Source organism: Podarcis liolepis, assembly GCF_965112155.1.
Source record: "Podarcis liolepis genome assembly, chromosome: 14".
NCBI lineage: Eukaryota > Metazoa > Chordata > Lepidosauria > Squamata > Lacertidae > Podarcis > Podarcis liolepis.
Window position 1 is genome coordinate 23,745,060 of NC_139569.1, and position 27,298 is coordinate 23,772,357.

General features: G+C 45.3%; 3 protein-coding genes across 13 annotated transcripts in view; 1 reads left to right on the forward strand and 2 right to left on the reverse strand.

Annotated features, from left to right (window-relative positions):
- The window catches only part of CHTF18 (chromosome transmission fidelity factor 18), a 36,129-nt gene extending 33,108 nt beyond the window's left edge, over positions 1-3,021 (forward strand). For both annotated transcript variants that reach the window (XM_083476199.1, XM_083476198.1), the window contains exons 21-23: positions 222-356; positions 2,157-2,214; positions 2,735-3,021. In XM_083476199.1, the coding sequence (XP_083332325.1) occupies positions 222-356; positions 2,157-2,214; positions 2,735-2,871 (330 nt within the window). In that variant the 3' untranslated portion in view covers positions 2,872-3,021. The remainder of the gene's footprint in view (positions 1-221; positions 357-2,156; positions 2,215-2,734) is intronic.
- On the reverse strand, positions 3,017-15,024 carry GNG13 (G protein subunit gamma 13). 10 transcript variants are annotated; one of them, XM_083476204.1, is made up of 4 exons: positions 14,329-14,438; positions 14,035-14,170; positions 5,055-5,170; positions 3,017-4,173 (listed from the first exon to the last, which is right to left on the reverse strand). In XM_083476204.1, exons 2-4 carry the CDS (start codon positions 14,065-14,067, stop codon positions 4,068-4,070), a joined length of 255 nt encoding a protein of 84 aa, XP_083332330.1. In that variant the 5' UTR covers positions 14,068-14,170; positions 14,329-14,438; the 3' UTR covers positions 3,017-4,067. The 10 variants fall into 10 exon arrangements, with proteins under 10 accessions (XP_083332330.1, XP_083332332.1, XP_083332331.1 ...); XM_083476206.1 differs by having other exon boundaries at positions 14,035-14,124; positions 14,329-14,435; XM_083476205.1 differs by lacking the exon at positions 14,329-14,438 and adding an exon at positions 12,026-12,223 and having other exon boundaries at positions 14,035-14,294.
- A 4,326-nt stretch (positions 15,025-19,350) lies between these two features.
- Positions 19,351-27,298, reverse strand: part of LOC310693824 (uncharacterized protein) — a 28,611-nt gene continuing 20,663 nt past the window's right edge. The window contains exons 15-20 of the mRNA XM_083476201.1: positions 26,014-26,103; positions 25,034-25,141; positions 24,648-24,769; positions 23,444-23,566; positions 22,273-22,315; positions 19,351-20,723 (exon numbers count right to left, since the gene is read on the reverse strand). Coding sequence (XP_083332327.1) covers positions 20,586-20,723; positions 22,273-22,315; positions 23,444-23,566; positions 24,648-24,769; positions 25,034-25,141; positions 26,014-26,103 — 624 coding nt within the window. The 3' untranslated portion in view covers positions 19,351-20,585. The remainder of the gene's footprint in view (positions 20,724-22,272; positions 22,316-23,443; positions 23,567-24,647; positions 24,770-25,033; positions 25,142-26,013; positions 26,104-27,298) is intronic.

Sequence of the window (27,298 nt, forward strand, 5' to 3'; positions counted from 1 at the left end):
GTCGCCGTCTTTCAGCCTAACCTACTTCACAGAATTGTAAGGATGAAACAGAAACATGCACGCTGCCTTGAGCTCCCTCAAGGAAAAAGCAGGGTATGAACGTGATGAATACATAATATGTAAAGCACCTCAACAGAACTGAAAAGAGATACAGAAAGATTCTCCAAATAAATACAATAAATTAACTAACCCTTCTCTGCCTGTCTCCATCTATCCCGCAGGCGATGGAGACAACTTTGCTCCCGAAAGAAGGCAGCCACAAAGCAAGCCATGAGCCGGCACTGCCAGAATCCAGAGTGCGGAACCACAAACAGCGTCTCGACCAGATTGTGAAGAGAGCCACATTTGAGGAGAAGGTGGGGGCAGCGTCCAAGGAGTGCAGGCAGCAGAGGGCCATAGCACAGGGCAGCTTGCAGTGCCAGCACAGCCTGGCAGCTTGTGCCTCATTCCCTTTGCTGTGTTTCTGTCTCGCATAGTTGAGAAAGGGCCCTATTCTGCCGGGTCTTGTCCCAGTGCACGTGGGAAGCTCTCCTTTCTTCTTTTTGCTGTCCAGTCCTAGAATTGTCAAGTTGGAAGGGACCCCAAGGTCCTCCTAGTCCAACCCCCTGCAGTGCAGGAATCTTTTGCCCAGTGTGGAGCTCAAACCCACGAGCAGCAGTGACGAGGTCTGGGCTGCACAGGTGCACTGATGGAGCCAATGCAGCAAGTCCATCTGGTGCCACCTGCACAACTTCCACCTGGCAGCCATCGTATTCCCCATCCAGTAAATGGCAGCAGCACCACTGCTGTGAGGCTATTATTGCAGCTCCACTGCACTGGGGAGCCAGTCCTGATGTCCACTGGTTTGCAGTAAAAGCGGGATGGTGGCTTCTTGAGGACCGGTGGGTGGCGATCGTAAAGATCAGCAAGGCCACTTTTATGTTAGCATGAGAGCCAATGCTGGCTTCTAGGTGCAGCTCAAAGGTACAGGAATATGCTGCATCCCAAACAGCCTTTTCCACGAGGTTGAAGCCGGGTTGCAGACCTCGTGCACAGCATTCTTTTTCACTAAGAGAACAGTACCTGGGACAGAGTTAAGGGAGAGGTGTGGATAATAAAACTAATTTATCCACTGGGTTGGTGAACCTACAGAAAGCTGCCTTATACTGAGTCAGACCCCATAGTATTGTCTACTGGTAGCGGTTCTTCAAAGTTTCAGGCAGGGAGCCTCTCCCCAACCCGACATGGAGATCTTCTGCATTCAGAGCAGATGCACTGAGCTATACAGCCTTTCTCTTGAGGCTGCCTGCTGCCGTGCCATGGATAGGATGGTCCTTCACTTGCAGTTGTGCAATGCTATAGTGTGATGCCTGCAAACTAGATGTCTCTTTGCTGGGGGCAGGGGCTTGTTTGTTTTTGTTTTGTTTTATACTTTATTGTTTTGTTAACCAAGGGAAAAAAGTGCAACCCTAACAAAAAAAACCAAAGAATCAAAAATCTGAACTTTAAAGTACAAAGATACAGCGCAGCTCCAAAGGGATAGTAAAATATTAACAAATACAAAGATTCCCTTTATAAATAATAAAGCTTTATAAAAATACAAGAATTCTCGACTTGTGAGTTCCATCATTATTGAGAATAAAGTTTCTGTATTGTCTTAAATAAGCTAGACATTGACATATACTGGTGGCGCTGAGTTCATTCATATAAGAAAATGATGCTATAGATACTTTAAAAATTGTCATTCAAGCTCTCTGCCCTTTAGTTTATGAGATACCTTTTCCATAAGGCAATTCGCCAAGCTTTTGAATGCCAGCAGTCCAAATTATTAAGGTTAAAAACCTTCCAGGATTGGGCAATACTTTGCTGGTTTTGCAGTGTCCGCTGCAAGACATTCCTTGGTTTGGAGAGTTGTTCTCCAGGAAACACAATGGGGTCTGCCTGGTAGCTATTTGCATGGGTAATTATCAATGAGCAAATGTCTCCAGATGCATCAGAACACATTCCAGAGTAAACCCGCATTCTGTAGCTATGCTGGAAGTCCTGTGCAAAGCTCCGTGCCCATGTGACATTGGGCTTCTCTGAGGAAAACAGGCAGATAGAGTGCCTTTAACAACTGTGGGTGATGTGGGGAGTAGATGGTGCACTCTCATAATGGCTTCTGTTCCTTTCCGCAGCCAGAAACAGATTTCTTTGGCCGTGCGATTGTCAAGAAAAATGTGTCTCCGTCGGCAGGTATGTTCTGGGGTGGGGAGGAAATTTCAATTAGCAGGGGGAGGGAGACTGGGCTTACTGAAGTGGATAGATGGTGCCAGCAGAGAAGATGGTTTAGCTGCCTTGGTACATACACACAGGGCCTTCTCTGTGGTGGCCCCTAATTTGTGGAACTCCCTTCCCACAGAGGTCCACCTGGTGCCTTCATTATACAGCTTTGGGCAAATGCTGAGGTTGAACCTCTTTGTCCTGGCTTTGCCTCTGTAGTGTAAGTGGTTAAGAGTGATTATCTAAGACCTGGGAGATCGGGGTTCAAATCCTCACTCAGTCTGTTGCATAATCAGTTTGCAGCACTAATGGAACATTTGTGGCCTTCCACATGTTATTGGACTACAACTCCCATTTTCCTTGACCATTAGTCATGCTGGCTGGGACTGATGGAAGTTGGCAGTTAAGAACATCTGAAGGACCATAGGCTCCCATCCCTGAAAATTCCTTTATCAATATTACGTCTTTCTTTCTTTTCCGCCTTTCCCAACAGCCAATCAGGAACCTGAGAAAAACCGAATAGAAAAACAAATTGGAAAGGCTGTTGGTCAGAGCGATGTTTGGTTCCGGTTCAACGAAGGCGTCTCCAATGCAGTTCGGAGGAATATTTACATTAAAGATTTGTTCTAGTAACTGAAACGTGGGCAGGCAGCTCAATGAGTCTGCTGGCATGTGGGTACCATGTAAAGATATTTTGAACAAAAATGTTTCTGTATGCTTTTGTATTGAATCCTGTTTTATATATAAAAAGAAAGGAATAAATTTGAGACATGCACAGTATCACTTTCTTTATTTTGCTTAGAAACCCTTGTCATATTTGCTTAGCTTTTTTTTTTAACTGCAAAATGGTATATCCTACAAGATACAAAAAAAGTATTTAAAGTAATCAAAAATTATTTTATAAAACTTGTTGTTCCTTTACAAGTCCCCCCTAAAAAGACAAAAAAAGAATTGCAGGTGTATAGGAAAGAGAAACTACAGGGTTCATAAAGCTGCAAATTTTGTTTAGTTTTTGTTGTGATTCCTGCATTGAAGGGGGTTGGATTAGATTATTCTTTTGGGTCCCTCCCAACTCTACCATTTTATTATCCTGTTCTGCATCTTCCCAGATGGTGATGCCAAAATTCAAAACAGTGGGGTCTCTTTCACATCCGTACTCTCTTCAGTGATTGTTCCCAAATGGTGAACAGGGGCACACAGCCCAGTGCCACTAGGACAGAGTGTGGCATGCCTTGAGAAATGGTGATCCACTCTTAGATATGTCCTTCATCTGTCAAGACTGGAAGACCTCATTCAGCACCAATTCTGCTACCTAGCACCGCCAACATATGAACAGGAGGGAAGCAATTCTATATGCACCTGGATTCTCTCATGCAGCCTAGACCATAGCTGGTGGTTAGAAGGGAACCCCCAGAAGCATCACCATTGCTCCAGAAAGTACATAGGTATTCCTGAGCCCCTATCTCCCTAGGCAAAGGGGGGAAAGTTGGATTTGGAAGGGGGTGCAATGAACTTGATTGTACAACATTTGCAGGGAAATGTTCTGTGAAATCTGTATGTCGGTGGTTTGAATTGCACCTCCCATTTTAACCCAGGGGAAGGGAGAATGCTCTTCCCCAAATCATACAAATGAGGGAAACCTTTAATTAGCCACTATATGAACTCAACTGTGCTAGCGGGAGGGGGGGAGGGAGGTAAAGATGTGAGTTTAGCCATAGTGAGGAACTAAAATAAAAACTTTATACATTAAGTTTTCATGCAATTTTGAGTATCTCCAAAGGAAGCCATTTTTATTTATCGTGGACGAAATTTTGGGAGGCAATGGGTTAGAGGATGGTGCATTTCCCCTTTTCCACCCACGGATTGTTCTTCATCAGCTCTGGGTTCAGAAATGGATCTTCTGGAATGCCATCTTCTATCCACTTAAGAAATCTAGGGTGGAAAGAGAATACATGAGGGTCTTTCCTCGTTGCAGTATTAGGCCAACGTCTGGCTGAGTCCAGAGTATCTTGGGCCTGGTCCCAAATCTCATGTCCTTCTCTCCCTTTTTTAAACTTTTAAAAAAAATTCTCCTGAATTATATCTCCCCATCATCTATGGCCATACTCGCTGGGGAGCTGAAGTTCAGCGTCATCAGGAGGCCACAGGCTTTACAAGGTAAATGGGTTGACAGCAGAGTGCTGGGCCAATGAGACCTGAACTACATACCATCTTATTGTGCCCAGAGGCACTCTCTAAATAGATGAAAACTTGTGAACTGAAGCTTCTCAGGTACCTAGAAAGATCCCAAGCCTGCATCTATTTCTGTTGCTGTGATGTGTATTTCTAGAGCCAAATATTTTAGGGAAAGCTCTTCATTCTTAATATTCATGTTCCTGAGTAGCTTTTAAATACGTTTGCTAGCAGGAAACACACAGCTAGAGGATTTTGAGGGTGGCAGAGTGTCTCTACCCTCAAAAGCCTCCACTTTCTCATAGAACAGCAGCCCCCAGGGTTTCTTAAGAGAGAAGGATGCAATGCACAGTGGTGTTGGCAGCTCAGTATTGTCCACACTGACTGGCAGCAGCTCTCCAGGGTTTCAGGCCAGAGCCCCAGCCCTACCCAGAGATGCCATAGGGGATTGAACCCGGGACCATCTGCATTCAAAGCAGGTGCCCAACATTAGGTGTTTTCCACTCCATTTCAAGCCTATCTTTGTCGCTGCTGGGGCTAGAAACCTGAGAGGGAGGTTTAAAATAAGCCTGGTGTTCCTAGTATGCTGGATTCCACTTATGTGGAAGGAGAAACAGCAAGGAAGCTGTTTGTGGACTCACTCGGGGATCGTTTTTGAGGACATCTCCCTCTTGTAAGCCAGCTGGTACTTAAGGCTTTCGACTTCCTTCTTCCACTGAGGGGCTTCCCATTCATCCATGGGGACGTGGCTTGGTGGCTGTTTGGGTCAGAGAAGGAGAAGCGTCAACCTAGGCAGAAAATTAAAAATGGAGAGTAGATTTTAATTGACTCGTTTGACCCTCTTCCAAGGAGTACATGCTGGAGCGCCCCGCCCCCCCGCCCCCCGCGCAAGAAATTACCCTAACCTATTTAACAGGACTGTTGTGAGTATAAGAAGTAGTGACTGAGCTATGGTTGGTCAGCAAGCTTCATGGCAGAGATTTTGAACCATGTTTTCCTTTCCAACTAACACTAAACATTGCATTGCTCCTGAGCATACTCAACCCTCCCGGGACTTTTTGGTGCTTTGAATCTCCCCTTCCCTCACTCCCAAGTTTTATTTTTATTTTTTTAAGATTGTTTATAGATATTGCAAACCTCAGAGCTTGTATTTGAGAGAGAGGGAAATATATATGGGTTACATAAACACAAACATACCAACAGCATTCAATAATATGTCCTAAAAATGAGATAAATCCTGAATCCACAACAATACACCAGTGCACACATGTTTCCCAGCATCCTGTTGGCTCTTGGCACCTGAGTTTGCTACAAAGGGACTAAGGTCGGTTAAAGAAAGATTGAACTAAAAATAAGAATTGGTCCAAGTTGTCTCTAGGGCAGGCTACCTGCTGATCAAGTAAAATAGCCTGACTTTGCATCAAGTAACTTTTCTCAGGGAAAAATAGTGAGTATGTTTTCAAAGGACAGAGCTCTAGAGAGGGAACAGGAGGTGTTAACACCCACAATTGATGCATCAGGGAAATTGGGACTAATGGCCATGTTGGATCTTGCCTTTGCATATACTTTGCTTCACCAAGCACAGATAGGGAAGGACTGAATGTGGGTCAGTTTCCCCCCTCTGAGATGGAATTTCTTTCCAGTCAGCCTTCTGAGCTCAGTGCCCCTGGATCCATCACAAAATACCCATTTCACAAAAGGAAAAAACTGGTGATGCTCAGATCCTCCGCCATCACACCCACAAAAGCAGAAAAAAATCTACCCTCCCACAAAAACACAGACAAAAAGAGGAAGCAACTACCCAAAGCAAAAATTAAAAGCTCAAAAACTAAATTTAAAAATAAAATAAAATTGGGAGGGGCAAAAGATGTTGCAGTAGTAGTACAGAACATCCGGAGGACATCAAGTTGGTACAGGCTGCCTTAAGTTCTGCATTGCAGGGGGTTGGACTAGACTCCGGGGGTCGCCCTCCAACTCTGCAATTCTATTATTCTTTTATATGGTAACCACTGTGGGCAAGATGACAAGTAGAAATACGACAGATGTAGCAGGTGCCTTTCCTGCCTTTGGTGACAAACTTTGGTGTAATGATCAATCTCCCTTTGAGCCTCCGGTTGCCCTGGTTCTGCATCTCCACAAGCCTTTGGCACTACAGTGGTACCTCAGGTTAAGTGCTTAATTCGTTCCGGAGGTCCGTTCTTAACCTGAAGCACCACTTTAGCTAATGGGGCCTCCTGCTGCTGCCGCACCACCGGAGTACAATTTCTGTTCTCATCCTGAAGCAAAGTTCTTAACCTGAGGTACTATTTCTCGGTTAGCAGAGTCTGTAACCTGAAGCATATGTAAACTGAAGTGTATGTAACCCGAGGTACCACTGTATAACCTCAGCAGGTCAAGTTCTCTCCCATCACCACATAATTCCCCATGATCTCACCTATTACATTTCTGCTAATCACACAAAGTCTAACTGTGCTAAGTGGCTTTCTTTCAGGTCAGAGATGGCCATCCTATGCCTGGTGGATTTGGGGGAGGGGCTCTTTGAGATGGTGGGCAAATGCCCAGCAAAAAAGAGTTCCTATGCCTTTAAACCGGGAGTGGGGATCAAATACATTTCTTTTCATCCAGACAAGCCAGAGACACTGTAGGAGTTCAAGGGCATGTTCCAGCCAGGCAAAAAACACTCAAGGAGGATGTGAAGAAAGGAGGAGAAGAAGAGTTTGGATTTGATATTCCGCCTTTCACTCCCCTTCAGGAGTCTCAAAGCAGCTAACATTCTCCTTTCCCTTCCTCCCCCACAACACTCTGTGAGGTGAGTGGGGCTGAGAGACTTCAAAGAAGTGTGACTGGCCCAAGGTCACCCGGCAGCTGCATGTGGAGGAGCGGAGACACGAACCCGGTTCCCCAGATTACGAGACTACCGCTCTTAACCACTACACCACTCTGGAGAGTGAGGGGAGTGGTCTGGAGAGAGTCCAAAGGGCCGGATAGAGAAATCTGAAGGGCCAGATTTGACTCCTGGGCCTGAAGTTCCCCACTCCTGCTTTAAATTGTGCAGAGAGGAGATTTTCCAGGGCCCTCAACTCCAAAAACGAACTCCTGGGGAAAGCTAGCATGAGCCTTTTGTCCCAGATTAAAGGCAGGACATAATCTGCCCCCCAAGAGTGAGTGCTGTGTCCTTGCGTACATTTAGTAAACTAGACATTGTTTGCATAGTGTTAAATGGCAAAAGTTAGTTTAGTTATGGGGCAAGGAACTGCCTTGGTCCCTGAAAGCCACCCTCTACACCTCCACTGGGATCCTCATTCAGCAATGGCTCTCACAGCCTCTCATTGGCTGTGGACACAAGCAAATGGAATTTGAGAAACCAGTTTTCATAAGGTCTAGGAAAATGGATCTGTTAAAAGTCAAAGCAAAGTTTTCTCTGGAAGCCAAAGTGTGTTATTTTGCTGTGCTTGCAGAGACTGGCAGTCACTATTAGACAAGGGATCTATGTCTCCTTTGCAAATAATTCTATGGGGTGAGTGTGAGAGACCCTGGTGATGACTCTGAAATCCAGAGCTGGGAAGCCCTTTGAGGTTGGAGCTATCTATCTGAGGATGACCCCAGCATACGCAGTATTTCAAAGTAGGCTGTGGGGCCAGGCTTATGGGAAAGTGATGCTTCCCCCCCCCATCCTATGATTTGCATAGTTTTATCTTGTGGCATTAGCATTTAACTAACAAATCCTTCTAAATGCTGTCTCCTGCAGGAGGGTCTGAGGAAGGGGAGGGGAAGAGAGCAAGCAGCTGTTGCTGGCTTGATGGAAATGAGAGATTAAATCCCTAAGCAAATCGCTGTTTGGCAGGACTGTGGTTGATGGTGAACAAGGGGGGGGGGGAGAGGTAGGGGTTAAGCTCCACCAAACCAACATATTACCAGATTGTTTCCAGGGGGCATAGTTTAACACAGCCACACACTGCAAATTGCTGGCCAAACAGTTCTGCCTGAGCAGCTTTTGTTGGTTGGTTTATCAATGGTAATTTGATTCATTGGTTTACTACTTCCTTAATCAATGGGAGGCTGTACATTAAGGAGTCCTACTCAGAGCAGACCCACTGAAATGAATGTTAGTCATGTTGATTAACTTCAATAGGTCTACCCTGAGAAAGACCGGCACTGGATGCCACCCATATTTCATTATTATTTTCAATATGGTTTTGGCTCTGTGATTAGGGGATGAAAAATATACCCTTCGGGGTGCCATTTCCTGCTAAGAATGGGTTGTCACCAGTGTTGATGTTACTCAGAGTAGACCCATTCAAACAATGGGCATGGCTAGCCTAGGTTTATGTACTTTAATGGGTCGACTCTGAGTTGGGTATAACACACCAGAGCTACCACCCAAAGGGCATCTGTGTCCATATTACTGTTGTCCACATTTATATTACTGAATCAAGTAACAGTTGGTTAGAGTGTGGTGCTGATAATGCCCAGGTCACAGGTTTGATCCCCTTATGGGACAGCAGCTTATTCCTGCATTGCAGGGGGGTGGATTAGATGATCATGAGGGTCCCTTCCAACTCTACAATTCTATACCTGCCTTTTAACCGAGGGGCCAACTATTGAATCCATTGAGAACACCGAGGTCTTATCCAACTTCATACCTTCCAGAAGTTCTGGATCACAAAACCCATCTGTTCCAGCCAGCACATGGGACTCATTGCTGTAGTCCAAAACATCTGAAGGGAATCATCAGAAACGCATTTCTTTCTAACTAATGTATTGGCCAGGAAGCCTCCAAAGAGGAAGGGGCAAATGACACCGACATATGTTTGATGTCTAAAACCACTAAAATCATTATATCTGAAAGGCCACATATTACGTTCAAGCACAGCTGCTGTTTTCCCAACCTGAGTTTTCACTGGCACAGGGTGGGGTTGGGAACAGGCAAGGAGAGGAGAGGAGACAGCCTATGCCAGCAATACTGCAGCTAAGGTCTCCTTGCTATCTGTTTCTGCAAATATGTCTTTCATATTTGACCCATGACAGGCTCTTTTCAACAGCAATTGTCCGGTTATGAACTGCACTCCCTAATGAGGTGTGACCGTCTCCATCATTATCAACTTTCAGGAAGAATTTGAAAACAATCCTGATTCTCTAGCTCAGCTAAAGTGTACATAATAATGCATACAGCATGCAAACGATATACATTAGGGGAAATTACTTTTCAAAATGTGTATATTTTGGCCAAATTGCATACAAACATGCATATTGAGAGAAATTTGCACTAAAATGCATTTTAAAGACGCTTTAAAAAAAATATTCTCAAACCAAACTTAAGACTAGACAAATGAGAAACTCTTATGAAATAAACAGATAATAAATTTTATAAGAACCTGATTCTGGACAAGTATGGACTGTCTCAATGGCTAGATATTTGCAGGGGTGAACAGAGAACAAACACCTACCTTAGCAGTCTAGCTCCTGCCCTGTAGAAACTCAGCCCTCTCACACCAGGGCTTGAAAAGGCTGCCACTTTGCATGCATCACACACATTGCCATTTAACTAAGCAATCTCTGGGTCTGATTTGATTGCAATTTGAATAGTATGAAAAGCTATCGGGTCAAGAGAGATGCTGCGTCACATCTGCTAAGGAGAAGGACATCAGGTTGTACCCAAAGTTATTTCTAAGCAGTGTAGCCCCACTGAAATTACTGGCCATGACTAGCAAATTCAGTAATTTCAATGGGTCTATGCTGTGCCTAACTTAGGTGGATATAAGCCCAACCATCTAAGACAGTCTTCCCCAACCCGGTGCCCTCCAAATGATTTTGGACTACAACTCCCCATTAGGCACAGCCAAGCCCATTTCTTCTGGGAAAGGGTGGTAAGCTCAGTGGTGGAACGGGTGCTTTGCATGCAGAAGGTCGCAGGTCCATGAGGACTGCAATTTTACATGCAGAGGGTCCCCGATTTAATCCCTGGCATCTCTGGGGAAGGCTGAGGAAAGGCTCCAGGCTAAGACCCTGGAGGGCCTCTGCCAGTCAGTGTTCACAAAACTGGGCAAGTTGGTGCGACTCAGTATACGATGACTTCCTATGTTCCTATTTAAATTGTCCCTTTATTCAGACCCATGAGGACTGGGATCTTAGTTCAGTAGTACAGCACCAGCTCTGCACATGCAGAGGTTTATGCCCAAAACAGGAGTCCAGACTCCACCCAAGTGTTGAGCTAACCCAAAATTAGCAGATCCATGCCCAGCACAACATACTCCATAACAAACACACCAGAGCATCAGGGACCTTGAGTGCATCAGTCGGCCGTGCCAACGCAGCTAGTCCATTGCGTTTCATCTCCCTCTGGGCGAAGGCACAGTTGAAAAACAAACAAGCTTTAAGAGCTCAAATGAATCCACACAGGACAGCAAATTTCAGACGCCCTCCCCAGATGCCATTCTCTGGGGCTGCAGTAGATCCTGGGGCACATCCCGGGATCCAGTCTCTGGTTGTGTGGCATGGCGGAGGAGTCTCGACCTTGCTCTAGAACAGCAGTGCATCTAGGGAGTTTCCTAACCTGGACTTACTGGTTTTACTGGGCCTCCCTGTAAGACAGTCATGTGCACACACTTCACATTTCATCATTCACCCATAATACCATGCTTTACAACTGCTTCTACATTCCTGATATGCCAGAACACACACAAAAAAAGGGAAAAGGAGCATTTGCCAACCCTGTGCTACTTTTCATTTTAAACTCACCTAAAAATCATAACACCATCATGTCTACAAGGATAAAAATGGGGATTGCTTCTGCTGCTAAAAACCAAATGGCATAGGAATGAGACCATTTCGTTGTTGGAAAAGATGATACATCTTTTAAAGTAAAAATAATTGTCAGCATTGCTTAAAAGACGCCAAGCAGAAACAAGTTCCTTTTTCAATAGTAACATCCCTCTCTGTTAACCAGGCCAGCAATACACATACATTTCTCTCTCGCAGGAAGCAACCTACAGGTGAGATTTAAGGGGTTATCTAGTGCTGCATCCTTTAGCTCAATGGTAGAGCATCAGATGGTCCCAGATTCAATCCTCAGCATCTCCAGGGAGAGCTGTGAAAAGACTCCTGTCTAAATTCATGGAGAGCCGCTGCCGGTCAGTGTAGAAAACACCAGGTGAACCAACCATCTGACTTGGTATAAGGCAGCTTCCCACATTCCAACGACCAGATGTCTCTGGAAGCATGAAGGTGGCAGCTACCTGGTTTTGCTTGCCCCCTCCTCCAGCATCTTGATACTCAAAAGATATACTATTCCTAGACATGGAAGTTTCCTTTAATTATCATTAATTTCCAGTCAATGGGCCACATCCAATGTTATCCCTACTCAGAGTAGATCCACTGAAATTAATACACAACTAGCTTGGATTCATTGATTTCAATGTAACGACTCTGAGTAAAACATGGTTAGATTCAGCAAAAAGATGATAAAAAGTCAGAAATTTGTAGGAGTAGAGATGGGGAAAGGCCTTGGTCTGGAGGTCAAAACCAATCCCATTTTTTTTTGTAACCAGAAATATTCACCCCATCTATTGGCATGATGTTTTATTAATAAAAGAAGTCAAAACCAGCAACCTACCTTGGAAGAAGCAGTATGGGCTTAAAAGACCAAAGGGGGAAAGTTGTGTTTGTTCTTTTTCTTTTTGAAAGGAAGATTTTCCCCACTGAAGAAGATTGTGCCCACCTAAAAAAAGGCTCAAAACAGCTTCCCAGGACTTTCAGCCGTACGCTCGCCTCTCCAAGCAGAACCCTCCGTTGCTGTTAACAATCTGAAATCCTGAATGTAATCTATTAAAGTCTGCCCAGCTGCCTCCCAAAAGGGAAAGAACAGGGATAATGAGAAAGCCCCCCCCCCCAGCCTCCTCCCTCCCGCGGGTGCTCTGTTTAGCAGCTTGGAGCCCAGATAAGCTGAGAAAGAGAAAGTGCACCCTTTGTCTTCCACGGGTAGCGATCGCTCCAAATGCCCTCTTACAACAGGTTCTGCTGAAACAAAGCCATGGGGATAAGGTGCTGAGGTGGCTGTCTCATTAGAGGGATCGGGATGGAGGCAAAGGATGCTTGGGCTGCCATAGATACCTCTTCCCCTCTCTTAAGAACAGCTCCTTAATTGCATCCCTGGGGCCTGGAGGGATGGGTGAGGAACACCTAAAGATGCACACTGTGGGCAAAAGCAAAACAAGTGTGTTATATATCACTATTTCTGGTGCACCTGCTTAGGCCTAGCAAATAAATAAATAAAACCAATCGCCATCGGAGCAGGGAAGTTACTAAAAGGCTCTGTAGGCTGATTAATTTTTATTTAATTTATTTATTTATTTATTACTACTACTACTACTACTACTACTACTACTACTACTAGATTGCCCATCCTTCACTAGAACTTTCCAGGGTGGGTTACAGCAATTTAAAATCCAGAATTAAAAAGTTAAAACAGATCTCAGTCACAGGAATAGGACGGGCTCTGAAAACACACATCTCAGGCAGGGTCATGCAAAGCTAGTAATAGGCCCAGCCAGGATAGGAAATGTAAGCCCAATTTCAATAATCTTTACCAAAAGGTCCCCCCTTTGCCTCTATCAGGAGGACCTGGAGTAGACCCCTCTCAGAATCATAGTCCCATGTCTACCTGACCACTCCACTCTGTTCTGGCCTGATCTGAGGTGTAAGAGGTGCATTTTCAGCAGTCACCAAAAGTTGTACAATGAAGTGCCAGACACAGCTCTATGGGGAATTCTGCAACCTGGGGCAGCCACAGAGAAGGCCCTCTCCCAGACTACTTATGAGGGCAGAGGAACTGTCAAGAGGGTCCTCTTTGCTGATCTTAACCTCTGGGAGCATCAGAAGAGCATCACCCCCCTCCTATAGGATGTATATAATGTGTTTGACGTGGACAGCACCAGATTTAGGGTGCTGCGGGTGGTTCCCTCACACAGGGCATCGGACCAAGGGGGTACAAAATTGAGACGATCCGTTTGGGAGCACCAAATTTTGGCCTCACACAGGATGCCCTATTATGAAAGATTACCCATGGAGCTGCCCTTAAAGACGGTCTTGAGGCTGCAGCTAATGCAGAATGTGGCTGCTGCGTTGGTGAGGGGCTCAGCCCAGTGGGATCATGGGCCACTGGTTCTTCTGAGAATGCCTCACTAACTGGGTAGCAAGCTACCAAGCCCTTTTCAAAGTGTTGGTACTGGTGTACAAAATTCCTAAACAGCTGGGGACCAAAATACCAGAAAGAGTGCCTCCAGTATTATCAAGCCTGTCAGGCCATGAAAGGACCTCCTTGGTGGTGGCTCCCCATTTCTAGAACATCCTCCCAGCTGAGTGTGCCTCCCTCCCTCATTACTAACATTTAGCAGGAATTTAAAAATATTCCTGTTTACTGAGGCATTTGATGGCTAAACATTGTTGTTCTTTGTGACCTTGAAATTACTAACAGTAATGGTATGTTTTAAAATATTTCTATGCATTAACATTTATAAATATTTCATTTGTAATTGTATTGTTTTACTGCTTTGCTGTTTGCCATCCAGAGCTCCCTCAGGAAAGACAAAAGTTAATAAATAAAATAGCTCTGGGCCTCTTTACCTGACCAAGCCTCCTATTTGCCCAGCTTCCCATTCAAGAGCATTTTCTGCCATGACTGAAATTCATGTCCTTTAATTTGGATAATGGCTCCTGTTTGTCAGGACGGAGGAAAGTGGTGCATGTAGAATCTTGCTTGCTGTACAAAGGCAAAATGTTCATTTGTTCCTATGCCACGTTTGCCTCTGGCCCCACCCACCACCACCATGTGGCCCTTGGGAGGCTGCCTAGGAGGTAATGTGGCCCTTGGGCTGAAAAAGATTCCCCACCCTGTTCTAAGGGAGAAGGCATGCTCACCCGTGGGGACACAGAGGAATGCACATCCTTGAGGATCTTAAGAGTATAAGAACAAAAAATAAAGCAAAAAATTTTAAAAGCAAGATGGCAAAGGCTTTTTGCTGGTACACTTTTGCTGGTAGGTCATGACCTGAACATCACCCCCCCCCCCTCCACCAGAACAAAACCTTCCTTCCAGAGCCTTCCACCCTGCAGGTCAAAACTCATTCCCCACCCCCAGGGACACCACGTGGCTATTATGGTAAAGAGGTCAGTGATAGCGGATCCCCAAAGACCAGATTATCAAGCTGTTTTGACATCAGCGTAATCTCCAAGCGCTGCCTTTTCAAAACAATTATCAGAAGGGATTGGGGAGTGTGGCTTTGGTGGCAGCAAAATGACGTTGGGATGTGGGTTATTGGATTTTGGGAGATCTTACTATAGTGGGACAGCAAAACACAAACTCCCCACGTAGCTGCCCGGAGAAAGACGTCATTCTGGAGAAAGACGTCATTCTTGTTGGGCCGGCTGCCACAGGGCTCCCTGTCTTCATCCTCTTAAATGGGAACGACAATCAACAAAATGGCCTCTGGGCTGCTCACTCACGGAGGGTTTGTCGAGTGCGATTTTCTGCACACTGAAAAACAACCTGGTATCTATCTCACGGGCAGCAGGCAGAGGTGGCAGCTTCAGATGATAAAATGTGGGCACCGTTAAAGCATGGTAAATGTTTGTCAAGTATTTTTTTTTACCAAGTGGAACTTCCTACCACAGGTACCCAAAGGCTTTGGAGATTTCCATATAAGACTTTTGAGGCCTGAGGGAATTCTAGGGCACATTCCAGCCTCGGGAAAGTGCTTGGGGCACCCCATGAGAGGCATGGCTTGGGGAAAGCCCTGAGGGCCAGATACAGATGTTTGGAGGGCCGCATTCTAATCCAGCACATGTTTTGCCATGCAAATGGCCCCGGGTTCAATCTCCAGGAAGGACATTTATCTGAAAGTTGCTGCGAGCCAGTGTCAAAAACAATGAGCTAGATGAATCAATTGTTTATCTAAATGGAAGGGTGTTTACCATTTCCATGAATATGCTCATAGCGCTAGCTAACAAGAAAATAAGAGTCTGCAGGATCAGGCCAGTGGCACATCTAGTCCAGCATCCTATTCTCACAGTGGCCAACCAGATGCCCCAGTTGAAAGCCTGAAAGCAGGACCCGGGCACAAGAGCAACTCTCCCCTCCTGTGATTTCTAGCAACTGGTATTCAGAAGCATTGCTGCTTCTGACAGTGAAGGCAGAGCATAGCCATATATCAGAGTATAACTCATACATACACACACACTTGAAAATAAGAGTAAAATTCAAAATAGACCAAAAATCCACAGAATCATCCTTTTGTTAATTTACCTTAGAAGATGGAGCATCTCTATTAACAAAGAACTATCCCCCGAAAGGCTTTCCTATACACCAGCTTTTGGGTTATGCATGACAGATTAAGGAATGATGGAACTGCATTTGTGTGTTAATACACATTGTGTGTGTGTAATACAATGACTGCCAGCCATCTGTTAATCTGCCAGCCAGTTGCAAAGTTGGCTCTTAATTGCTTGGCAACATAGTTCATAAATATAATTTGTTTTGGTATGTTTATTTGGAAAAGATGGTGAATGGGGGAGGGAACCCTTCAGAATTAAAGCATGTACAGTGGTACCTCGGGTTAAGAACTTAATTCGTTCCGGAGGTCTGTTCTTAACCTGAAACTGTTCTTAACCTGAAGCACCACTTTAGCTAATGGGGCCTCCCGCTGCCGCTGCGCCACCGATGCGCAATTTCTGTTCTCATTCTGAAGCAAAGTTCTTAACCCCAGGTACTATTTCTGGGTTAAGTGGAGTCTGTAACCTGAAGTGTCTGTAACCTGAAGCATATGTAACCCAAAGTACCACTGTATTTCTTCCTATATACAAAGAAAGCATAAGGCTATCATCACATAGCTCCCACTGGAGGATTTGTAGCATGTCCTCATAACCCTGGATTTGAATGAAGTCAGTGCCTGATCTCAGTCCTGGATTTGTATGGTTAGGATGGGGTAGGCAAGTTGCACAATACCTGTGGTCATAGCATGGGAGTGAGAAGGGATTGGCACAAGGAGAGGGAAGAGGTGGTTTAAAATAACAGCAGAGGTTTGCTGAAAGCAGGATAGCCGAGTCAGTTACAACGTGGTTCTGATAACACCAAGGTTTGATCCCTGTAAGGGAGTACTGTAGATGATCCTCAGGGTACCTTCCAACTTTGAGTCTATGATTCAGGGATGGAGAAAAACTGAAAGGAGAAAAGTAGCAATTTTAAACAAGCAGAGGTTTGACTAGAGTGAGAAGACAGTGACACTGTGGGGGAAGCAGCAGTGTAAAACAAGGTTTGAGTACAACGAGAAGGGAGTTGGGAAAGGCTTGGTTGTGTTAGCTTGCACTGTAGCCTTCTCTGTTTGCCACCCTTGCAGTTTAAGGGACCCCTGACCATTAGGTCCAGTCGTGGCCGACTCTGGGGTTGTGGCGCTCATCTCGCTTTATTGGCCGAGGGAGCCGGTCATGTGGCCAGCATGACTAAGCCGCTTCTGGCGAACCAGAGCAGCGCACAGAAACGCCATTTACCTTCCCGCCAGATACCTATTTATCTACTTGCACTTTGACATACTTTCGAACTGCTAGGTGGGCAGGAGCTGGGACCAAGCAATGGGAGCTCACCCCAACGTGGGGATTCAAACTGCCGACCTTCTGATCGGCAAGTCCTAGGCTCTGTGGTTTAACCCACAGCGCCACCCGTGTTCCACCCTTGCAGTTACTTCCAGGTTAATAAGTTTTTGTCAATAGTATCTCTATGAATGGCACTATTTAGCAGGGAGAAATCCCAAGGAGAATTCTCATTATTATATATTTTACAAGGCTGTTTATTTGTATATATTTTAAAGTTTTATATGCAGATGTTTTATGATGGCCTATATTTGTAATGCCTAATAAAGGTTTGGTGAAGAAGTTATTTCTCCTTATTACAACTCATTAAAAAGGGATGTATCTCGACCCCTGCTTTACTCAAACCTCTGCCGCTATTTAAAACCACGGTTTTCGTCTCAATGTCTCTCCACTCCCATTTAACTCAAACCTTTGCCATTGTCTGACTATAGCAAGAAGGGAGAAACATTGAAGAAGCAAGGAATGGCTGTTTTAAACTTCTCCTTCTTCCATTCCTCAGGTGCATCATGTTACAGAGATAAAGGATGTGGAGCCCTCAGATGTTCCACAGTACCTTCCCACATTCAAGAGTGGTTGCATGGGGTGGAAAGAAGCTCCAGGGAGGTTGGCAAGCAGGGTGATCAGAGGCTCGGCACTTAGTAAAATAATAACCAAGAAGGGGGTTCTGAGCATGTGTTAAGTGTCTTTCTGACCAATTCCCGCTCATCAAGAATTAGTGGAAGATGGGCTTTCTAATCAGGCACAATTTGCAACAACAAAAACGTGACCTCTCATTTAGGGGCTTGGCTACACAACCTCCTTGATAGCTGCTTCATGTGGGACCAATTTGTTGATTCAGATGCTACTGAAAAAACAGCTGAAAGCAACAGAGATGCCTTCATAAACCCATAAAGTGGGAAGAGATTAATCGTATCAAATTGCTGTCCCCATCCATTGTGGCTTAACCTTCCCATCACTTTCTTTAACAACATAGCAGCTGTAATCCTAAAAGCCCTTTTCAAACACAGACTCCTGCTGGTTCTTACAAGCCAAAAGGCAACTTTAATAGTCTCTTTCTCTCCCAAGACATTCAGAAAGCAATTCTCTGTTTAAAGACACCAAGGAGAGCTAAGGACAAGGGAGAATGAACGAGCCAGGAAAGATTTCATGGTGGCAAAGGGTGAAATGTCCGCAGAAGACTTTAAAAGTGAAAACCAGCATTCTGAACTGGGCCTGGAAACAAATTGGCAGCCAGCGCAGTTGGATTAGACACTTTCTTGTCGCCAGTTAACAATCTAATTGCCACGCTTCACACATGCTGCTGGTTCTGAAACGTCTTCAAAGGCAGCCCCACGTACAAAACACTGCAGCAGCCTAACCTAAAGGTTTGGACTTTGTACAGGCCTTTGCCTCCTTCCCAGGACAAGCAAAACCGAAACCACCAACTCAAGCAGAAAATAAAGAGCATTTGCCAACTGATGTTGCATAATTTAGAGACCACTCCACCACACCAGCTCCTGTGATATTGTTAGCCACAGTTGGAGAGGATCCTATAAACTTCTGAAGGCAAAATGAGCAGGAGGATAAAAGGAGTGCATTTGTTTTGTCTTGTCTGTTCTTGAAGAGGAGTCATAGTGGTGTATGGAAGAGATGAATGAAGACAGCAGGTTAGCACCATACCACAATCGCTCCAGGAACAAAGATGGAGCAATGAATGCAAATTTTACCTTTGAACAGGTTATTTTTTTATACTCATTAGCCATCCTCCACCCAGGCAAGCAATAGGCATCACTAGAGCTTAAGGACACATTGCAGCCAGGCAAAAACACTCAGGGAGGGTGTAAGGGAAGGCTTGTGAGGGGGTGTTCCAAGAGAGTTCCAAGGACCAGCGAGGCCTTGGGGGACACATTTGGCTCACCAGAGGAGCCCACCAGGGGTAAAACTAAAGGTCCAGTCACGGACGATGCTGGGGTTGCGGCGCTCATCTCGCTTTATTGGCCGAGGGAGCCAGCGTACAGCTTCCGGGTCATGTGGCCAGCATGACTAAGCCGCTTCTGGTGAAGCAGAGCAGTGCACAGAAACCGATTACCTTCCCACCTATTTATCTACTTGCCCTTTGATGTGCTTTTGAACTGCTAGGTTGGCAGGAGCAGGGACCGAGCAACGGGAGCTCACGCCATCACGGGGATTCAAACCGCTGACCTGATTGGCAAACCCTAGGCTCTGTGGTTCAACTCACAGCACCACCCGCATCCCACCGGGGGTAGCTCTAATCAAAGCATGAAATGCTTGTTTTCCAGAAATCCAGACAACAAGAAGAAAGGCACATCCTTATTTTAATAATAATTCATTTGAATTAGACAGAACACAGGTGGTTCTACTATATACATTTCTGGATCAAAGGTACAACAGTTTGACATGTCCTTAAAGTTCTACACAGTGTAAATATGCTTGCTCCATGTCCAAAAAAAACTCCAACAGAAGCATTAAAAAAAATGCAGGAAACTTTACTGATTCCCCAGCCCCACCCCTGGTTTTAAATATATAACTAGAAAGTCTTGAAAAATAATAAAGGGGGAAGAGAGAACAGTGTTTGCAAAACAACTTTCCTAAACAGGCAAAACTTGAGTTTTACTTTCAAAAAGAAAAGACCAGAAGGAAACCAAGTGAATTCAACAGAATCAGAGCAATTCGCTGGGAGGGCACGTTTCCTCTTGTGTGCACTTCATTGGCTTGCAAAACACAACTGCAGAAAAAGGCGTTAAAGTGTGACATGGAGAAGCAGCTTCTGCTTTGACATTTGGTACCACAGGCATCATGCAACACCTTCGCCCTCATTTGCTTGAGAAGGGCTGACAAAAATAAGGTGGGGGGGGGGCAGGTGCTGTTCTCTGGGTTAACCCGGCAAACCCAGATGCAAGAGGACACACCATGGCAAAAATCTATGCATGTGCTGTGTGACTACCTGCGCCAAACACAGGACAGAGGTCTCATGCATCAAACTGGGCGGCTTCATATGGTCTTCACGGGTGAGACTTTCTTGAGATTCATCACATGTGGACAGAGAGGAGTTCATGTAGGCTGGGTATAGATAGCACATGTCTCTAACAACTCTTGCGGGAAGAAGTTTCATGTTGCTTTCTCCTCTCAGCAATAAACCTCTGTATTCTCTAAACCAGTGATGGCCAAACTTGATGGCCCTGACCACAGATCCTGTTACCTAGGGATGATGGGAGTTGTAGTCCGAAAACAGCTGGAGGGCCAAGTTTGGCCATCACTGCTCTAAACCTTCCAGATCGGGAGTGGGAAACCTGTGGTCCTCCAGCTGCTGGTGGATTCCAGCTCCCATCAGTCCCAGCGAGCACAGGCAACCGACAGGGATTATGGGAGTTGGAGGTCATCAGCATCAGGAGGGCCACAGTTTTTGCCTGTTTTTGATCCTGGAGAGCTCCACAGGGAAATTCATCCACAATTCCCAAACACACGTTTCCTCCAGAACTGCATTGCGCAATGCAGCTTCAAGGTGCCTTGATCGAGGAGCGGAGTGGTGCACGTCATCCAGAGCTTTGCTGCTCAGAAGTAGCCAGAGGAGAGGGAAGCTGGCTGACCCTAGGGAGTCTCAGGCATAAGGAAGACTGTGAAATGGCTATAAAGGTGGAAACTTCATAATCTGCCCAGCCAAATGGTTTTGTCTGTGTAGGAGAGAAAAGGGGGGGGGGCAGTTTAAAAAAATGGAATTTAAGAACAGGAATAAGAGGGGAATGGCAGCTCATTCTGGCCAGTGGTTTTTAAAGTACACCCTTTGGTCCTTGATAAGAAGATAAGTCAGAGTGGGCAAGCTGTCCAACGTGAATACAGTTTTCTTGACACAACTGATGTTCCCTCACAACACAGAGCCACGGGGGAATATCCAGTGCTTCAGAAACAATCTAATTAATTATAAGAGTATTTACATATGCCAACTCATGTGAAGCATCAAGGTGGTGTACAATGTATACAATAAACCATAAAACCCCATACAACCAGTACAAAAAAATCAAGGAAATTTAAGCAGCTGCATAGACATGAAATGGTATTCAGGAGAGGCCTGGAATTCAAAACAAGAGAGGGCCTCTGCTAAATATCCGCTGGAAGGGTCTTCCACAGCATGGGACCAGCCACACTCAACACCAGACTTCTACTTGAGCCTAGCAGGGATTCTGCAAGATGGCACAGAACTAACAGCACTCTTCTGGATGATCTCAGGGACAGCCTTTGGGATATCCTAGACCTCAGATTGTTTGAGCCTTTGTATATCAACACAACAGCCTTGTACCTGAACTGGTAGCATATAAGCAGCCAGTGCACAGGGAGTGTGGGGAATGCCATCATTTTGTGAAAACAAATGGTGTATTGACTCCTGCTCATGCGGAAAATGAACTGTCCAATCTGCCTCCTGGGAGGAACTTTTGGGATGCCTGCTCATTCCTCACTGCCTCTTCCACATCACCAGCGTCCTTGAACCCACCCTGAGTTATACTACCCATAACTGGGAAATCCTCTGTTACCAACAGTTTGACCGCTCTTGGTGGAGACCTCATTGTGTGGCAATGCACACATCTAGTCTCACAAAAATAAAAGTGGGTCCCCCCCCCCACCAAAGAATACAGTTCACCATTCCTGGTTTTAGATTTGAACTAGATGCAAGCCACACTCTTGCTGCTTTTGCTCTTACTGCCTACCAGCTCCCTCTCTGTTAACAGCAACTGCATCTCTTGCAACAGTCTTAAAGAGCCGGCAGGGCTAACATTTGCACTGCACTGCCTCCAAGGCAAGTGGGAGGAGCAACCAATTCCTGGACAACCTTTTTCATGTGCCTCCTCCATGAGAGGTCTGGAGGGTGGCAACACAAGAATGGGCCTTTTCTGTGATGGCTCCCCATTTGTCAAATCCCCCAGGGAGACTCGCCTGGTGCCTTCGTTGCACCTCTTTTCTCCGAGGCCTCTGGCTAATTAAACAACCTATGGCCTTTTAAACTAGGGGCGGGGAGTTATTGTTTTTGTTTGATACTATGTTGTGTATTTTTGTGTTTTCATATTGTGAACCGCCCTGTGATTCTCAGATGAAATTAGACAAACAGAATAGAAATTAGATAGATAGATAGATAGATAGATAGATAGATGATAGATAGATAGATGATAGATAGATGATAGATTAGATAGATAGATAGCATCCACTGCAGAAAAAGAATCACATACTTACTGATTTTTGAAGGAATTTGCTAACCTGCTTTGCCCACGGACACCTGAAAGAAAGCGAAGGGGGAGGTAAGATGCGGGTTCCCCTCCTCTTGAAGCAAACCACCTTCTCATTTTTAGCTTTCCATTTACATCACCCAAAGATGCTGCGTACCAACAACACAACACATAGGAGTCTCAAAGATGCCCACAAGTGCCACCACAGATAAGTCCAGGTCCTGTGTCAATGCCCGGGGTGCTTACCCCAACAGCAGGACCTCGAGGACGGCTTCTGATATATGGAGAGATCCCATGTCTGGGTCCCAAGCTACTGAGGGCAGGGGTGGAGAACCTTTGGCCAAAGCCAGCCCCTCCAAGCCTCTTTATTTAGCCTGCAGGACTCCGTCCCAAGCCATACCCCCTCTTCAGCTACATACCTCCTGGAGTGTTTCTGCCTGCCTGGAGTGCGTTCTTGAACTCTGATGGTGGCTCCTGTTTATTTACTTGTTTTATGAAGTTATTTAAGCTGCTTCACAGCCTGAAGCCATTGAAGCAAAGTACAAAATTAGATGAAATGCCCCCCAAAAGCTCTAAAAACCACATCTACAAACTCTAATAACAATAAAAACATTTCTATGCATGTACAGTGGTGCTTCGCAAGACAAAATTAATTCGTTCTGCGAGTTTTGTCGTCTTGCGAATTTTTTTTCCTGCGAAGCACGGTCAAGTCGCAACTGCACCTCTTCAAGCGGTTTTAAGAAAAAGGAAACAAACTTGCAAGACGTTTTCGTCTTGCGAAGCAAGCCCATAGAGAAATTTGTCTTGTGAAGCAACTCAAAAAACGAAAAACTCTTTCGTCTTGCGAGTTTTTCGTCTTCCGAGGCATTTGTCTTGCGAGGTACCACTGTATAATCAATACATCTACCTATATGGAATATAATGTATGTTTGTGTGTAGAACCTAGGCACCCATACAAAACATTTACATTCATTCCTGTGCATAAGCATTGCCCTGGCCCTGCCTACCACTGACATGCAGCCTCCAGAGGGGAGGGGAATGTGGCATTCAGGTTGAGAAACGCTCCCCACTCCTGATTCAGGGCTTTTGTAATTGGCACTCCGATTTTTCCTCTTGGAAAACTGGGTTGCTGGGATGGGAGGAATGTAGCTGTAACCCTCATACACTGTGACACTCACATTGGCAGGTTTTCCACAATAATATTGATGATGGAGATGCCAACTGATGGTAGGTTTCTATCCCTGGACGTCAGGAAGAGGCACAGCAGCTCCCCCACATACTGAGCACCCCAGTGTTGCCACCTGAGGGGAAAGGAAAGGAATCAGAGAAAATGAAGGTCCCTGGCAGCATCTGCCAAACTGGCAGCTTAGCCAAAGCCATTTTTCAACTTGTACCAGAGGTCCACAGGTGATGCATGCTGGTTTTGCAATAGGTCCTGAGCATGCCAGCTCACACATCATTGTAGAGCGAGTGGCACAGAGCAGCCTTCACCAACTCATGCCCTCCAGGTGTTTGGGACTACAGCTCCCAGCCAGCACAGCCATGTTTTGGACTACCATTTCCATCAGCCTCAGCCAGTGCTACCATTTTGGCTGGGGCTGATGGGAGTTCTACACTTGGAGGGCACCAGGTTGGCAAAGGCTGACAGAGAGAGAAAAGACCCAACTCTTTTGATAAACAAACACTCCTCTATGTGGTCAGTAAGTGCAGCTCACATAAGTCAGCAATGGCTGATGAGAAGGGATGAATCTACCATTTCCTTTCATGCCCTGAAGCTTTGAGCACTTTTTTCTGCTGGCCCAGCAAAACAACACCGAAGTTGACCGTCACAATAGTGAGCAATCAAGTGCAGACCAAAAATCTGGCCTTGGGTAATAGAAGTGGATGAAGGTTCTCAGCAAATCCACCTTTCCATACTCACAGACTTTTAGAGGCAAGGAGAGGAAGAGGGAAATGCACTAAAATGTTTGGCATGAATGAATGATCCACAGGAAGACACATGAACATCTCACAGGCCAATCAGTAGGATGCTCAATATTATATGAGCTTGCTGCAAAAAAAGGCCTGAAAGGATGCTCAGTAAGGACCAGACAGTCTGATTTCCATGTAAGCTTTGAGAAAGCAGATCAGCTTGGATCCTCTATAAACAGGTGTCCAGAGGCCATCAAAAAGCAGCACAGGGTCTGCCTGGGCAGTCAACGAGGCCTTGCTGAGGTCTGCCTTAAGTCTCAAAAGCTGCTGGCCTAGAACTAAGAAAGCAGGCAGGCAGGAGAGGGGAGGGGATGCAGTGATTTCTCATCTACGTCTGCTCTTGATGTGGCTCAGCCTTTCAGGACAGATCCCAAGAACAAAACAGAGGAGGCTTAATAAATGCCAACTTACAATCCCAACATTTCTATTTTGTGGCAACAGAGGTCTTCAAGAAGCAAGGCAACGATGTTACGGACAGCCTTCTCGTGATAAGCCAGAGACTCCAGCAGAAGCTTCAGAGCCCAGAGGTTATTCTGCAGAAAGGGAGAAGAGAGAAATGAGGGGCAACACAGCAGCTTGACAGCACATAACTGAGGCTGAACGCCCCCGGTTTCATTTGAAAAGGAAGATTTCTTGAGCTGTAAAATTGAAGAATTACATATATATACGTACACGTGTGTGTACATACACACAAATATATATCCATACACACATACAAACCCACAGAAACACTGCTGTAGTAAGAAAAATGCAGAATAACTTAAGATGGAAGATAATGAACACACAAAAAAGCTTACCCCGAAAGCCAGCACAATTTCTAGGAAGGAGCACAGGGAGTTGTGTTCCATCAGGATCATATGCCGAACTGCCTGGACCACAAAAATGAGCCCAGCTTCCAAGGATGACTGGAAGGAGACAAATAGAAGGGTAGAAAGGAAACAGTCAGAAATAAGGATGAACTGTTGAATGGATGAATTTGCTAGATGAGACGATCAAAATCCTTTTGATTAAAAAGATGCTTGCTGATTAAACCGGGCAGCATATTTTTTAAAAATTGAATTTGTTTTTCAATTTAAAAAACTGCAGATTGCAGCTGCCATTTTAGAAGAGGTATCTCTCCTTCTCTACCACCTGGAAGAGCATACTTCATTATAAGGCACAGTCTTCCCCAGCAAGAGCTAAATAAGTGGTTCCCCAAACTAGAAGCTGCTCTGCAATAACTCAGAACAGGGCTTTCAGCATGGCTGCCCCTGTTCTGTAGAACAGCATCTCCATCATGCTATGAGAGGTACAATTGAAGACATTTCTGTTCTGACAAGCTTTCCCAGCAGCATGAACAAGTATCCGCCAGCGGTGTCTACACTTTGTATGGCTTTTTAAAATTTATCGGCTATTATTTTCTATGTCGTGTTTAACTGCTGTTATTGCATTTTGTACATTGCCTTGGGCCAGGTGTGGATGGGGATTTGCAATAGACTGACCAGGGTTTTTGACTACAAAATGACCTTTCTCCACCTAAAGGAGGCTGCTGAAGTAAAAAGAACTAAGCAGGGAACATCTGTGTGAAGGACGGAGAGTTTAGAATTCCCAGACTCAGGGATGCCCTGCTCTTTAATTCAAATTATATGCCTTTCACAGCTGGTTCTGGCTGGCAGATTAGGGTCTTAGCACAAAACAAAGTAGATTTGACAGGCATGAAGGTTGGGCTCACACCCTTTGGCGTAAAGAATTCCAGAATCTGGGCTCCCCAAAAGGAGCATACCAAGTGTATACTTACATCTTGGCCAAAGTGTTTTGAGAAGGTAACATTAGAGTGGGGGGTTTGGGTGAGTTGTTCAACAACGTAGCGTGACTCTTCAGAGACCACCTGCAAGTGAAGTCAGCGCAATAATCAAAAGAAGAGCCTCGATACCCAGAGCAGCTCTCAGTCTTTCTCTCCTGCGTGCCAGAGGACAACAGCAGCAACAAGCAGCCATGTGCACTTTCAACATGCAATAATGTCCGACAATTTGTCTGCCCTGGATGGGGCTGTACTCCTACCAAACAAGTAGACATGCAGTCTGCAGGTGCTTCTACATCCAGATTTCTTCCTGCAGACCCGGGTAGCCTCGCTGGCTAGAATTGCCTTTTACCATCTGCAACTGGTGTGACACACCTACAGCCATCCCTGGACTGGAATAGCTTGACCACATTAGTTCAGGCACTGGTGACTTCCAAGTCTGGGTTACGGCAATGCACTCCAGGTGGGGATTCTCTTGCACTTGAGCCAGAAACCGCAGTTAATGCAAAATGCTGCAGCATGATTGCTGACAGGCGTGAGACCCCCATTCGCGTATAACACCCCTGCTCAGAGATCGGCACTGGTTACTGCTTCGTTACTGAGCCAAGTTCCAAGTCTTTCTACACTGGGCCCACAGCTTATGCGAGGGTTGAGTGTCAAAGGTCCACATGCAAAGGCAAAAATGTGTGGAGCCAGGAAAGCCCTGGAACCAGCCCCATCCCAATGCAACTGCCCCTACCTGTCCAGAGCAGGCCTTTCCCTGCACCTCGCTTACTAGTTACTGGGAAGGTCACACGAGGGCCCCGGGAGCGTCCCAGAGGCCTCATGCATCCTTTCCAGAGGCCGGTAAAGAAGGCAGAGAGCTTTAAAAATTCTTCACGTGACAGGTTTACCCCAGCTTACATTCATTCATTTTTCAGCCCTGCGCCTGAAGTCCTAATCATGTAAGCAAATTGTGCATAAGTTTCAGGCCCACTGTTTTAGTATATAGGGTCCTTAGCAGCTTGGGATAAGTTTATTTGAGGGATCGTCTTGGCATATATACATTTATCCAGTCTGACACTGTTAAGCGTGTCAGACTGGGTATATATATATATATATATATATTTTGCTCAGGCACGTGTATCAAGACATGAAGAAGCTGACATGTGTTTTAATCTGTTTTTAGCTTAACTGTTGATTTTAATTTTATTTTCATTTTACAAAAATATACCCGTTTTAAAATTCACCTTTTATCGACCATTTTAATGTTGATTTTTTTTTTTTTGAGTAAACAGCTTAA